The sequence below is a fragment of the Salvelinus sp. IW2-2015 genome, linkage group LG5, assembly GCF_002910315.2.
Source record: "Salvelinus sp. IW2-2015 linkage group LG5, ASM291031v2, whole genome shotgun sequence".
Classification (NCBI taxonomy): Eukaryota; Metazoa; Chordata; class Actinopteri; order Salmoniformes; family Salmonidae; genus Salvelinus; species Salvelinus sp. IW2-2015.
Window position 1 is genome coordinate 9,079,537 of NC_036844.1, and position 15,508 is coordinate 9,095,044.

Genomic DNA, 15,508 nt, shown 5'->3' on the forward strand with positions numbered 1-15,508 from the left:
TCCACTGCTTTGAATTATCTACTGGTTCTAGTTATGCGTTCCACTACGTTGAATGATCTACTGGTTCTAGTTATGCGTTCCACTGCTTTGAATGTCTGAGATATTGGTTCTAGTTCTATGCTGGAGCCTCACCCTGCTGGGGGTAACAGTCTTCAGGCTCTTCTCTGCCTTGTCCACATAGTCCTTCTCCTCAAAGTACAGGTAGCTCTTAAACTTAATCAGCGCCTGAGTGAACACAAAACACAAAGTGATGAGCGGTCAAGTCTCATAAAAACAGAGAGTGGATGTCTGCTATTTGCTAATCATAATTAGGATATTTTATTAATTCTCAGTTACTCATTAATCAACTATGGTATTTGAAAAATATATATTTTTAAAGGACCTTGTCTTTGTACGTGTCAGGCAGTGCCTTGGCTGTCTCAGTGCCGTCCGGTAGTTCTACGAAGAAGCCCAGAGTGTCTCCCTGTCCATAGCCTGAGGAGTAGTGTTTCCCCACAGACTGGTGGAAGCGTGTCCCTTTCTTACTGCGCCACGAGTAGCTGAACTTATCATATCCCAGAGGGGCCTGCAGGTTACCTACAACACACACACACACACAGGGAGACAGGACATGTTTTAACGCGTGGTATCGAGACCCACTAGATGTAGCTGTGGTGTTTGTACCTGTCTCTCAGTGCGTGCGAGTGTGTGTCTCTGTAGTATCTACCTAGAGGCTGAGACCAGCCCAGTCGGGCTGCGGTATCGGCGGGCATCTCATCGATGGAGACCTCAAAGTACCAGGATCCTGTCCTGACACCGTGGGAGGCTCTGACCATGCTGTAACCCTTCTCCCCCGTCACTGTCAGACGGTCATCTGAGATCTTCAGCTGGGGGGCTGCATACAGACAACTCAAATCAACGTTTGTCATGTGCACAGAATACAGCAGGTGTGAAAAGAACCGTGAAATGCTTACTTGCAAGCTCATCCTCAACGCAGTATTCAATGTAAAGAAATGGAAAACTGTCAAATCCAGAATAGATTCTTTAAAAAAACATGGAATCAATACTAAGTCAAAAAAAAAAGGCTATATATATATACACACATATATATATATATACACACACACACACAGATAATAAATATATATACACATATACACACACATACATACACACATATATATACGGTTGAAGTCGGAAGTTAAATAAATTAATTGAATCTGACAGGTCACACTTCCAGATAGCAAAGAATATATAACTTCTCTATAAAAAATGTCTATATGCTCTTTGAAACTTAATAATAGCCAATTATATTTCCACCAACCATTGCATTTGATTGGAAAAGAAATGTAAGGCTTCAGGGTTAAGTTGAGGGTTAAACAATGCATTCTGGGAAATGTATTATTTTTCCCATATTGAACAAAATTAAAGTGATTACTGAAATATAATAACTTAGAATATTCACATACAGGTTTTGTTTTCCTTGATCATACATTTTAAGGTTTTGTCCTGAAAATCTATTGTTTCAACAATATTTCATATGCATGTACAGTTGAAGTCGGAAGTTTACATACACCTTAGCCAAATACATTTAAACTCAGTTTTTCACAATTCCTGACATTTAAATCAGTTAAAATTCCCTGTCTTAGGTCAGTTAGGATCACCACTTTATTTTAAGAATGTGAAATGTCAGAATAATAGTAGAGAGAATGATTTATTTCAGCTTTTATTTCTTTCATCACATTCCCAGTGGGTCAGAAGTTTACATACACTCAATGGGTATTTGGTAGCATTGCCTGTAAATTGTTTAACCTGGGTCAAACATTTTGGGTAGCCTTCCACAAGCTTCCCACAATACGGTGAACTTTGGCCCATCCTCCTGACAGAGCTGGTGTAACTGAGTCAGGTTTGTAGGCCTCCTGCTCGCACATGCTTGTCAGTTGAACCTAGATATTTTCTATAGGATGAGGTCAGGGCTTTGTGATGGCCACTCCAATACCTTGACTTTGTTGTCCTTAAGCCATTTTGCCACAACTTTGGAAGTATGCTTGGGATCATTGTCCATTTGGAAGACCCATTTGCGACCAAGCTTTAACCTCCTGACTGATGTCTTGAGATGTTGCTTCAATATATCCACGTAATTTTCCTGCCTCGTGATGCCATCTATTTTTGTAAGTGCACCAGTCCCTCCTGCAGCAAAGCACCCCCACAACATGATGCTGCCACCCCCGTGCTTCACGGTTGGGATGGTGTTCTTCGGCTTGCAAGCCTCCCCCCTTTTTCCTCCAGACATGACGATGGCCATTACGGCCAAACAGTTCTATTTTTTTTCATCAGACAGGAGGACATTTCTCCAAAAGTACAATCTTTGTCCCCATGTGCAGTTGCAAACCGTAGTCTGGCTTTTTTATGGCGGTTTTGGAGCAGTGGCTTCTTCCTTGCTGAGCAGCCTTTCAGGTTATGTCGATATAGGACTCATTTTACTGTGGATATGGATACTTTTGTACCTGTTTCCTCCAGCATCTTCACAAGGTCCTTTGCTGTTGTTCTGGGATTGATTTTCACTTCTCGCACCAAAGTACGTTCATCTCTAGGAGACAGAACGGGTCTCCTTCCTGAGCRGTATGACGGCTGCGTGGTCCCATGGTGTTTATACTTGTGTACTGTTGTTTGTATAGATGAACATGGTACCTTCAGGCATTTGGAAATTGCTCCCAAGGATGAACCAGACTTGTGGAGGACTACAATATATTTTCTGAGGTCTTGGCTGATTTCTTTAGATCTTTACATGATGGCAAGCAAAGAGGAACTGAGTTTGAAGGTAGGCCTTGATATACATCCACAGGTACACCTACAATTGACTCAAATTATGTCAATTAGCCTATCAGAAGCTTCTAAAGCCATGACGTAATTTTCTGGAATTTTCCAAGCTGTTTAAAGGCATAGTCAACTTAGTGTTTGTAAACTTCTGACCCACGGGAATTGTGATTCAGTGAATTATAAGTTCAATAATCTGTCTGTAAACGATTGTTGGAAAAATTACTTGTGTCATGCAAAGTAAATTTGTGGAGTGGTTGAAAAACGAGTTTTAATGACTCCAAACTAAGTATGTAAACTTCCGATTTCAACTGTATATACACACACACACTCGGTATCAGTGTCGTAAAATTGAAATTACAGACACACACACAAGCACAAAGATGCCCACACACACACACACAGACAATATTCTCAGAGAAGGTGAAAGACATTACTGGTTAAGGCTAATAAGAAGAAGCCCATCTCCACTACATTACAGTAGGATTTCCTGTGTGTGTGTACCTCTGTCGTGCAGGGCTAGCAGTACTCTCTCGTAGAGACAGGCTCTGTAGAGGTCTCCGGGGATGGGTTTCCCAGCCCAGCAGTCCAGCTCTAGTTTCTCTGGGTCGGGGGCATGGGGGTCCGGCTCTGCTAGGATGTAGCGGTAGCCATCTTTGTTAAAGGGGTGCTCCAGGGGGTAACCATGGGGGGGTAGACGCTGGGCCGAAAACAGAGGGTCACTACAGAGGGGAAGGAGAGAGGAAAGAATGAGAGAGAACAGGATTGTGTGTATTTGGGATAGAAAGAGAAATGAGGTGGAGGGAAAGAGAAGGAGAATAACAGAGAGAGAGGAGAGTTACATTGATTGCATATTAAAATACATCCTATATCTCTTCAGACCTATAAGAACACCAAGGACATATGCTTCAGTCTGTGTTGTACCTGCGTGTTCTCTTGGCTGATCCGGCTGTGGCTCCCTCCTGTTGCTGGTGCTTACGCTTGGCTCCTCTACCTTTCCCTGGGCCGGGGGCCAGACCACCTTCACACGACAAATACACAAGTTACAATATAGAACACACACACATTCAGCAAAAAGTCACCAAAGAGGCACAAGCGTGGATTGAGCAGGGAGGGACACCACATATTAGGGTGAAAGAAGAGTAGCAGACACTCAAGARGAAGCCAGGGGATTATTTCACACCACTTCGCGGCTGCATCCCAACAATAACAGCCTCCTTTGGTCTGTCCTTTACCACTCACCACTGGGTACGGAAAGGAAGACGAGGCTGTTCCAGAGCATTGGGATGAAGCCCGGGAACTCAGGAGCAGAAAGCCAGAGGAAATGAAATCATTCAATCAGTCCACTAATCAAAAGCCAGCTCAAAAGGGTAAAAGCTTCAGGGAACCAAGCATAAGCGCAGAGCAGGTGAGGGATGGGGTTTCCATTGGAGCAGGGTGAAGTTGCCCATTGACGCTAATCTAAGGTCAGATTGCATTTTGCCCCTTAATTGTTTAGCTAAGGAATGGGGGAGGGTAAGCTGATCCTAGATCTGTGCCTATGGCAACCTCTACCCGGAAAGTTGCGAAAGCACAAAACACAGAGCTCAGCGGTAGATACCAAACCACCACATCATATTCACCTGAGAAACAAGGTCCACCTGGAACGCAACACAGCATGTACAGAGCATTTATAACACCCCTTAGGGCTTTAGTGTGGAATTATGCTCTGTGACACTTTCATAACTAATTCCATGAAAAACTGTGTGTGACACGTGTCGTGTGTTTGGTGCGAATTTGTGTTGATGTGTTTAGCGAGTGTGTTGGTATGTTTTGAGCTTACCGTTGAGCCCTCCAGGAGTGGGAGCAGCGGTGGTCTGTTTCTGGTTGTCGTAAGATGGTCCAATGTTGCCCAGATCCTGAGATGAAAAATCAACCTATAGTCAGCCTCACAGTGTGTGTGTGTGTGTGTGTGTGTGTGTGTGTGTGTGTGTTGTGTTGTATTGTATTATATTTTCCTACCTGGTCCAGCAGGCCAAACTTGGGGTAGTCCTCTTCTGGGTCCTTACTGCCTGGGTCTGGGTGCTCCTTCACCAGGAACACATCCCGCTCTTTACTCTGAAACACAGTCAAATCAAGTAAAGACATGATTCTAAAAGAGAAAGTCCGGCTACTTTATCCATGGTACTTTTTCCATGGTGTGACGTGTGCAGTTTGGTGCATATGTGTAAGTCGGTGGTTGCTCATAGAATCACCATGGTTTTGACTATGTTGTTGGGCCAGGTGAGCTTTCCAGGTCTCTGTCGGGTGGTCATACACTCCCAGTACTTATCAATGAACGGGATGATGTCCTGCAAGGAGAGAGGGGGAGGACAGGAAAACACAAACAAAACACATCCAGAGTCTTTAAGCAGGTGTAAAGAACGGAAAAACATACGCAAAAGACTGTGTCGTATCTTGGCGTGACATGTAGTATCAAGCCTTTTCAAAAGATCACATTGGCTTTCAAAGTGGATTATGTAGGGACTGTTGAGAGGACTGACCTTGTCTTTGGAGAACATTGTCTTGGGGTGCTCTTCCTGAGTCCTGGACCTCCATGTGAGGTTAGCCAGGGCAGTCAGACACATCTCCTTCAGGTCTGGAACACACAGCGACACTCAATCAGTACAATCAATCGATAACAGACCATCAATAATCCCCAAGCTCACACATGCACACGGAAGTGTATCAGCTGAATGAGAACACCTACTGGCTTGTTTCCTGAGGAAGTAGGTGTTGCCGCTGTGATGACACACGTTACAATGGAACACATAGTTGGTCATGAAAGGCAAACAAGTCCTGGAGAGAGAGAGGGAGACACATAAAAAAAAAACTTGATCCTGATATGTTCATCTCAGCCTGTACCTGGTTAGTCGAGCTACAGGGAGCAATTTAAAAAGGTCTAACAAGCTTATTAGTCTTAAAATCAGTTGGCCAAAGGCCTCCATGATAAGAGAGAGATTGAGTTAGTCAGTGAGTCAGACGTACGCGGTGTCAATGCTGAAGGTGTCGGCCGTGAACCACTTCATACAGAGAGCACACTGCAGCTCCACCTCTCCCTGGTGCCTGCCGCTTTCCTCGTCCCCAGAACCTGTCTGGGTGTCAGCCGCCTCCAAACCCTCACCACCCGTGTCCTGAGGAGAACACAGGGAAAGGGTTAGCTACTGTCTGAGAACAGGGATGCCCAGAGAACTGCTGTATAAGAGGTGTAATACCATGGCCTCTTTGCCATTTGATGACTCAGTGTCCATGTTGCCCGTCAGGTCCCCAAATCCAGCATCACTGAAAGTAAACAAACATATCAACATGAACATTAGCTTAGCTTCAGCTATGTATTTGTTAAAAATAATTCCCTAAGTTCTAGACCTTAGCTGAATCTGGTAATGAATGGTGTGGCTGTTGAACAAGTTGAGACTAAATTACTTGGTGTTACCTTAGATTGTAAACTGTCACGGTCAAAACATAGATTGAATGGTTGTAAAGATGGGGAGAGGTCTGTCCGTAATAAAGAGATGTTCTGCTTTTTTGACACCACACTCCACAAAGCAAGTCCTGCAGGCTCTAGTTTTGTCTTCTCTTGATTATTGTCTAGCCATGTGGTCAAGTGGTGCTAAGAAAGACCTAGTTAAGTTGCAGCWGGCCCAGAACAGAGTGGCGCATCATTGTAATCAGAGGGCTAATATAAATACATGACAGTCTCTTGGCTAAGAGTTGAGAAACTGACCGCATCACTTTTTATAAGAAACAATGTGAAAATTCCAAATGATTTGCATAGTCAACTTATGCACAGCTGACACACACACATACCCCACCAGACACTCCACCATAGTCCCCAAATCCAAAACAAATGCAAGAAAGCTTACAGTATTATATAGTGCCATTATTGCATGGCACTCCCGTCTCATATTGCTCAAATGAACAGCAAACCTGTTTTTCTTTAACAGATAAAGCAACACCTCACAGCACAAGACCTGTCCCATATTTGCCCTAGATATTTTGTGTATGTATTGATATGTAGGCTATGTATGTAGTTATGTCCTTGAACTGTTCTTGTCTATTAACGTTCTGTATTATGTCATGTTCTGTGTGGACCACAGTACGACTAGCTGCGGCTTTCGCAACAACTAGTATTAACGTTAGGGATCCTAATAAAATACCAATCAAATCAATGCTGACAACTAGGATAAAGCGCTCAAAACTCGTTAATTTCGTATTTGGGATAAATGACAGCTTGTGCACACAGACAAATGTTATTCAGAACTATAGTAACATCTTTACTTTTGTGAGTAACGAAAGTAATAGAGAAATATGCAGAGCCGCGCTGAAGAACGTTCAGCCTTGGCTCAGCATCCGCAAGCCGCACGTAACTCCCGGACCTGAGCTAGCTATTTTCACTTGGTTTGCTAGTTAGCTAGGTTCTGCAGGATTCATGCTAGAGATTTATTTAGAAGCAAATATTCGACAAGGAAATCAACCTGTTCTTTCATGCTTTAGTTGGTTTGTTGCAAGTTAGCTTACAAGTTGGGCATTTGAATGAGACAGCTAACGTTGTTAGCTTGCTAGCCAGCTAGCTTCAGTTCAGTTAGCTAACGTCAGCGGGCTAGCTTGTTGAGAAATATTCATCTGGTTGTCTAGCATCAAACTTAAACAACAAACAAAACGACTGCCCTTTCCCTGTTTTAATGGAGACTTACCAGTCTCCAGTATCTGGTTCAACAACAGAAGCACTGCCCGCTTCTCCTTCCGACGCCATGTTTCAAATCTATGAAATATCACATCTCGCGAGACGTTTTGGTGTAAACTGACGCTAAACGCCAAGCGCTGATCTGGAGTCAGTTTCAGCTTTTCGCATGTGAACATTATACATGCATTGGGGTAGGGGAAATATGATCCTATATCAGTGACAATTAAGTAGAAACTACTGTGAGTGTTCCATGAAATTGTTTTGCACTGCTCGGAGGGTAGTTGCTAATTGGAACCCTTGGGAAGTCCCTACCTTAAACCCAAACTCTTGCCTAACCATAACCTTAACCCTTATATCAATCATACCATACCATAACCCGTTTTACATTTCAACTTAAATTGGGTCAGAGGTGAACGTCCCAAGGTTCCCACTTAGACTTTTCTCTGCTAGGATGGTCCTTATAAAAAACAACACTCTGAGTGCAGMATTATTGTAGAACAGAAACACAGCTGATTAATCAAATTGCATTCTAAACTGAAGATCGTGATTAGGTGATTATTGGAGTCGGGTGTGTTAGCTGGGGCTGGGGCAAAACTGTAACACCAATCAGGCCCTCGGGGACTGGAATTGCCCACGCCTGTTGTAAAACATGTTTTTTAGTCAAACCCCACATCTATAAATGAAATAGCAATTTCTTGTTTGAACACATACGCTTACATTTATGACCACAGACAAACCCCTTCCTAATGTGTGGTTAAACATGTCTAAAACACATTTATTACCACAATCAATGCTATAATGCCATTCTGATATTTATTGGCAGTTTCCTCCGGCTTTACCATGAGGACAGAAGGGCACCATTATACCCCATAGGCGTGTGTCCAAAAGTGTGGCAGACAGATAGACCGTAAAGGAATCCTACTGCTGTGGAATGCTAAGAGCACCCCTGAGTGTGGTTAGAAGTGCTTTTAACTGTTGTTAAGGAGATTACATATTTGTAGGTTCTCCTCCTTTTCGCTCTCTTATGGTAGTGGAGCCCATCTGTGAGATAGAGTGGAGAGAGGCAGGTCGAAGGGGGGTAAGGAGGAGAGGGGTGAGGGGTAGTTATGAATGGGGTACCCCCTGTATGCCCATTCAATTCTCAATTACACCATGACTGTCAGGATACATACATTTCACCAAAGGAGAGGGATACGGATGGATACTAGTTCATTATTTCCCCCACTGTAGCCTAGGCTCTACCATCGGTATAGCTAACGATATCTAACCACAATGCATGATGTCTATCATGACACAATGTTGATGGGTAAGTTCAATCTTTATTTAGGCTTTACTAATAGACACAAAGGATAGACCTGGGCCTGGTTAAAGATCAAAAGTATACTGTATAATCGAGAAAATCTCTGCCTCTTCCACAGTCTTCTTCTTGCCCTCCCCCCTTCTTATCCTCACCTCCTTCTCACCCCTCTCCGTCAGATTTAGATCAGATACCAGTTTTATTCGATTTTTAGCAATATGGAAGGCCATGTAAAAATGTAAGGTAAATACACTCACTTTTTAAGTCAAGATTATGTCAAGAATATAGAATAAAGTTGATGCAATAGTACTTAGGACTCTTTCTTCGACCCTGGGTAAGCCAGTGCTTGGTGTGGGTTGACAAGTTTGATGCTCTTCACCACACATTTCATAAATGGTCCCCCCCTGGTCTCCTCTGGTCCTGCTGGACAAAGGCATGGGTCAGGGAGGGTCAGGCCCACTGGTGACATCTGCTAATTGTCCCGGTGGGCCGGCCTCTCTTCTCCCCTCAATACCAGCCGCTCTGTAGGGGTCACTGCTGGGAGGACGCTGGCAGATGCCATCCTGCTATCCCACCTTTACGATCTGGCCTGCTCCAAGGGGTCAGGTCATTTAACCCCCTCATATACCCCTCCGGACCACCCTTCGGTTGGAGCCTCTCACCCCCCCCCCCTCTTTCCCTTTACTCATTCTCTGGAGACTACAGATCAGTAGAAGTCATATTACTACTGTACAGCCAAGGACAGGACTATTACTAAGGCTTAAAAGTGCTTGGTGCAATTATAGACCATTCCTGATAGAGGATGCAGATATACAACATGTAGGCTGCAAAGAATGTATAGTAGGCACTACAGTTATTTGGAAGACTAGTAGACTGCACTGCGCTGCACCACCTAAACAAAGTTTGCACTTATCCAATGTGCACTTATCAGTGGGCTTGATTATTATACAGTACAAACTTCCCGGTGGATCTCTCTGTGGTCATATTATGCTCTGTGGCTGATGTTGCTTTCATCTTGGTTTGGTTGACATGAAAGAGACTAAGAGATTTTGTATAAACGTTTGTTGACTGGTTTGAATTGTAATCTATAACAGTCCACAATCGGATAGCAATAGGTTCCCACTTCGACCCCAGCAGGTGTATTTGGAAACGTTGGAGAAACTGTACACCAATGAAGAGCATTTGGAGAACCAATATCAAGGGATTTTTAAACTAGCTTTCTAACAGTAGGCTACATTAGCACTTAATGACTACAGTGGAAATAAATGAACAAAAAGGCACAACATGCGTCCCAATGATAAAAATCAGAGTCTAGTTTCCTCCTGTTGAACAGGCAGATGGGCACTCATAATCTTGTTAGTTCTAATTGTGTGGCCCTCTAATTATAGCTAAGTACTTTGTGTGATTAGACTGACTACAAAGCTATACACTTTTACCACATTCAATAAAAAACCCAAATGCCTCTATTGATATTCGTGCACAAGTGAAGCAGCAGAATTGTGCCTGCAAATCCCTCTGAGTAGAGTCGATTAATTAGCATTACAACCCGCGTTTACGTGTCCTACCAGCGTAAAATCACACAATTGCAAATAACGACAACTCAAACGACAAAACAGGAACACGGTTGTAAAGAAAGGGGCACATTTTAACCAGATGCCCTGCAATAAGTAACCCAGCTAGCTGAGCGCGCGCATTAGCATTTTAAAGTACCCGCGCGGGGGTTCCTTCTTCCGCGCACGAGGTCGATTTTGTGTGTGTGTGTGTGGCGCGCGCCAAATTAGGCACGCAGGAAGAAGGAGCGCGTGTTTTGTCTTGCATTGCGCAGTGACTTGTCATTGTGGACCTTTACTGTTTTGGAAATGTAAATGTTATGCTTGTAATGGGCGTGTTCTTGACCTGTATAAATAGATGTGGCGGACGGGCCACATGCATTAGATCACAGGGAAGCAAGGTGGATATGCGATACGTGCGTAGTGGTAGTCTACTCGAGTTGTCTGCCACCGTCTTCAGCGAACAACGTGCCTTTTCGTCCAATTTTACAGAACAAAAAATTGAAATGCAGCCAGACAAGTTGCTGCAGGTCAGCAGAACCTCTTTCTCTGTTGCAGACATCCTGGATCCGTCTAAATTCACTGGGAGACCAAGCAGTACTCATCCAAACCATGGTTCAATTGAAATTGACGCAGCGAGAGGGACCACAGGTGAGATATCTGTTGTTCTATCTATTCATTTTGGAAGCTAAAGGGATTTAAAGCTTTACAAATACACGAATGGCTTCGAAACAATTTAATTACTAGTGAGCTGTTGCTTTTTCTAAATATGATCCTTGGACTGAGGTATAGGTTTAATACAGAAGTTTAGTTTAATAAGAGTATCCTCCAACGTTAGATGCAGTAGTATTAGTTTCATCCTAGCCTCAGACTAGTATCAAAATGACAAACTTTCATGAAAAGGTTATTTCTTCGTCAGCATTCAACTAATATCATCATAACTGCTGATTTCTTTTAAGAATGGATGAGTTCCTGCTCTAAACTTACTATTTTCTATTCAGGTGGGGCAGCCATTCCTGAACGCCAATCCAGAGTAGAATTCCCAAGTGGTCCAGCAGCCAGTGAATGCGCCACCACAGTGGAATCAGCTATGTCGTCGGTAGCGAGCGAGGCCCATCCTGCATCTGCGTGCCACTGCCTGGAGAGGTCAAAGGGCAAGTTGCGGCGGGTCCGGACAGCGTTCACCCTGGATCAACTACGCATTCTAGAACATAGTTTCCATAGCAGCCACTACCTGTCTGTATTTGAGCGTTATGCTATTGCTTCGACACTCTGTCTCACAGAGAACCAGGTGAAGATCTGGTTCCAAAACCGACGCACCAAGTGGAAGAAAGAGTGTGAGGGGAAAGGGGTGCCTGAAGAGGAGCTCCAGTGTGGAGTCGGATACCCCTCACCACTTCCTGTCTATCCTACAACCCTGCCACTATACAGCACTATGCATTGTCACCAGGGACCACAGATTCAACTATTCACGCCACCAAGCTTCCTCGTTCCACAATACCASCGTCATCCGTATTAAATGAGAAAGGATGGAGCCTGTTTGTAAGAACTGACATTGGTGTTGTGAGGAGATTGAAGTCGGAGTTCACAGTTTAGATACTATAACCTGCTCTATCATAAATGTATTTGTGCAATATACTATAGTCCACTGTAAATTAATGTAAGTATTTGAGTTACTATTTATGTGCTGTTTGAAAGCCAGTGGGAAAACTATGCCAAGCTATCCTGTAATGTGCCAAAGGATTATTGCTGTGACATGTTGACTGATAGGCTTATCTTTCTTACTGTTGAAAGCTTTGAATTTATTTTGATACATTTCCATGCATGAAAATGAAATATTTTTGTACTGTACCATGAGTGTTCTTCCAAATAAAATAAGTAAATCACTCCTGCATTTTATTATGCAAGAAAGACACACGCACAGATGGCGCGGATATGATCGTAATAGCCGCCAGTCCTTCAAGTGGTTTCCTGGTCTCTGAGACGAGAGACAGCACCACTCAGATGAGGAAGGCATACAATCAGGCCAGCAGGAGCACATATATATATATATACACACACTGGATCCAAACAGCCAGAGCACATCAGTGTGCGACCCACCACATGCTCTGTGTTATCGTCGATGTCAGAGGGTCATCAGTTATTAGATCCCCCTCCACCACCTCCCTCACTATCACCAGCCCCAGCAGAATAATCACTAAGGAGACGCAGCTATTAAATAATCCTTGTTATGCTTCTTATGTTTTCTTAATATGGATCCTCAAAGATAAGCAGCTCGAAATGTTCAGGGTATTTTAGGGCAGCCCTAATATGGCAATTCAGAGCACTGCAATCTAACTTCCAAGTGTCACTCAAAAACCAAAGAGGAACAGTAAAATAATAGATATACCCATTGGTGTAAATCGCTTTGGCTTGGTTGTTTCACAGCAATTTCCTTGTACTTTGTCATGTAGCCAAAGGGGACAGACAGACCGAGACAGAAGTTAGAGAGCACTTCAAGTTATAAGGGAACTCGTCGACACTGCTCTGTAACCACTGAGATATGCGATCTCTCTAACAGAATATTAACCCTTACGCTTTTTATATGGAAGATCTTTCCATGTAATAATCTCTGTCCATTAAAAAGCACTGTACAGCCATCTGAACTAAAGCACATTGTTTTGTTCTGGAGATCTTAGTGGAGCAGAACTCCTCCTTGACCACCAGGCACCCCCTCCAGCACCACTATTACAACCAGATGGATCCACCGCAGAAGAATGCACAACAGGGAGAACATTGTTAACTCAAACAGAGAGAAAATGGCGACTTGAATTTCTATTACATTTAATAAGAAACAAATAATTTTTTCTTCCAGAATTAAAGAACAACATCCACATGATAGGATATTTGATCTCTGGATTGATTTCCGTGGGTATATACTTTGTTGGTTCTGTTGATATACTGTATGTAGTAGCTGGTACCAGTCTGTTTGTGCTATCATTCATGCTTCACATGACAAAGAGAGGCAAGGAGTGGAATGATAGCACAAACAGACTGGTACCCAGGCTAATATATGGGTCATTGGATGGTCCTCATCATTGGGTTAAACCTAGCTCGTTGTCCTTGCTTTGATAATCGGACACAGCCGCTGGGCAGTGTCAACACTGACTCTGTCTTTAACAATGGAGGGTGGGTTCTCTGGTTCTCTCCATGAAATGACCTCAGTCACTGTGGGACTAATATAAGACTGAGTCCAATAGTGTGCCGCGCGGCACACACACACACACACACACACACACACACACACACACACACACACACACACACACACACACACACACACACACACACACACACACACACACACACCCACACACACACACACCACAACACACACACACACACCACACACACACACCACACACACACACACACAACACACACACAATAATAGCAGGTCACCCTTTGTAGGCCTATCACAGTCAGTAACACCTAGGCCAAATGTGTGTAAGTGAACAGGAGAGAGAGAGACGAGATCTTATGGAAATAAATCTGCCAATTTTCCATGAGACACACAGATACAGATGATACAATGCAGACATCAGTATGACTGATTGGGTGACTGGTTACATGCTACAGTAATAATGAAGAAGGTATGTTTCCGTCCTTGAGGCTTCAACATAGACGTATCTACCAAATCATAAACTGTACAGGAATTCACAACCCATTCATTTATAACTTTTATACATGATCAAATGTACAACATATGATAACCAGGTATGTAGAGCTAAGTACATACACTGCTGGATTACCTCCCAGAGTTCATAGCATTTTAATTCATGCTCACCGACTTCTGACGATCTGTGAATAGCAGACTTCTATCGTTTCTTTGTACATCAGATCAGATGTGCTCTTTGATGCATGGCAATACAAAGGAATGTCCTCCTGCTGACATTCTGCAGTCTGACTCACTGCTCCAGAGTAGAAATGGAGAACGTAGATATCCCAGCACATCTGGCCTAGAAATAGAGCGCGTAGACATCACAGCACATCTGACTGCCATTACTCTCACAGGAGAAATAACTCTCTGTAACTCAGTGGCCCCTAGAATCAGTAGTCCCAGCATGAGTTGGGGTCATACTAAATGTATTAGCTGTAAGTCACTTTCGGTACAAGTCTATGACAAATGAATAGTAACGAACATATTTCTTTGTTATAAGAGTATATCGACCAACGCAAAGCTGTAGGTTCTTTCTCATTCAATGTTTCTAGCCGGAAACCCAGATAACTCTGAAGGAATGAACTGCAACTCACCGCTATGTCCCGACCCACCTTTGGGAACCAGTGTAACTTCATGTATTTTTGGGGGGGAAATTCACTTTCAGCTCACACTCTCCTTTCCACACTTTCTCTCTCTTTTTTCTCTCTCTTTCTCTCCTGTTTTCTGCTTGAGAGCAGAGTAGGCGAGAGGGATAGGTCCTGACATCTCCTGTATGACCTGGAGGCATGTGAAGCTGAGCTGGGTTGTTTGTGTGTGTGTGTGTGTGTGTGTGTGTGTGTGTGTGTGTGTGTGTGTGTGTGTGTGTGTGTGTGTGTGTGTGTGTGTGTGTGTGTGTGTGTGTGTGTGTGTGTGTGTGTGTGTGTGTGTGTGTGTGTGTGTGTGTGTGTGTGTGTGTGTGTGTGTGTGTGTGTGTGTGTGTGTGTGTGTGTGTGTGTGTGTGTGTGTGTGTGTGTGTGTGCAGTCTTTTAGCAAGTCTGCTGAAGCACTTATATCCAACCACACGATGTGGGTACATTCTTAAAGATGGAAAGAGTTTTCCTCTCCAACAAATCATTTAATGTGTAAATACTGTTGTTTTTCCGGAACACATTGAACATGTTGACCTAGCTGGATAAAATGGATTCACTATTTTGTCTTTCTGTGCAAACGCCTTGTCAATTGTCAACTCTTGTCAACTTTTGAGTCTAAACATTCTTAAAAAGCTTTTTCTCATTACTATTCTTCTCTTTTCTCTTTTCTCTCTCCCTCTCTATCTCTCCTCCTCTGGAATGTGAAGTGTGGAAGGCTCCTCCCCTGTGTTTAGTGAAGAGAGGGAGAGGGGAATAGAGGGAGAGGAGGAGAGAGGGGATAAGAGAAGAATGCCTACGGAGGAGTGAGAGGGAGAGGAACAGACGGGAGCCAGG

General features: G+C 43.5%; 1 protein-coding gene across 2 annotated transcripts in view; it reads right to left on the reverse strand.

Annotated features, from left to right (window-relative positions):
• ash2l (ash2 like, histone lysine methyltransferase complex subunit) overlaps positions 1–7,598 on the reverse strand; it is a 21,082-nt gene extending 13,484 nt beyond the window's left edge. Inside the window, exons 1-14 of one of the 2 annotated variants that reach the window (XM_023987418.2) lie at positions 7,509–7,598; positions 6,030–6,096; positions 5,803–5,948; positions 5,525–5,613; positions 5,319–5,413; positions 5,031–5,126; positions 4,798–4,893; positions 4,619–4,694; positions 4,419–4,436; positions 3,721–3,817; positions 3,301–3,518; positions 707–874; positions 383–576; positions 133–225 (exon numbers count right to left, since the gene is read on the reverse strand). In XM_023987418.2, coding sequence (XP_023843186.1) covers positions 133–225; positions 383–576; positions 707–874; positions 3,301–3,518; positions 3,721–3,817; positions 4,419–4,436; positions 4,619–4,694; positions 4,798–4,893; positions 5,031–5,126; positions 5,319–5,413; positions 5,525–5,613; positions 5,803–5,948; positions 6,030–6,096; positions 7,509–7,567 — 1,512 coding nt within the window. In that variant the 5' untranslated portion in view covers positions 7,568–7,598. The remainder of the gene's footprint in view (positions 1–132; positions 226–382; positions 577–706; positions 875–3,300; positions 3,519–3,720; positions 3,818–4,418; positions 4,437–4,618; positions 4,695–4,797; positions 4,894–5,030; positions 5,127–5,318; positions 5,414–5,524; positions 5,614–5,802; positions 5,949–6,029; positions 6,097–7,508) is intronic. The other variant, XM_023987419.2, reaches the window with a different exon arrangement.
• Positions 7,599–15,508: the final 7,910 nt, after the last annotated feature.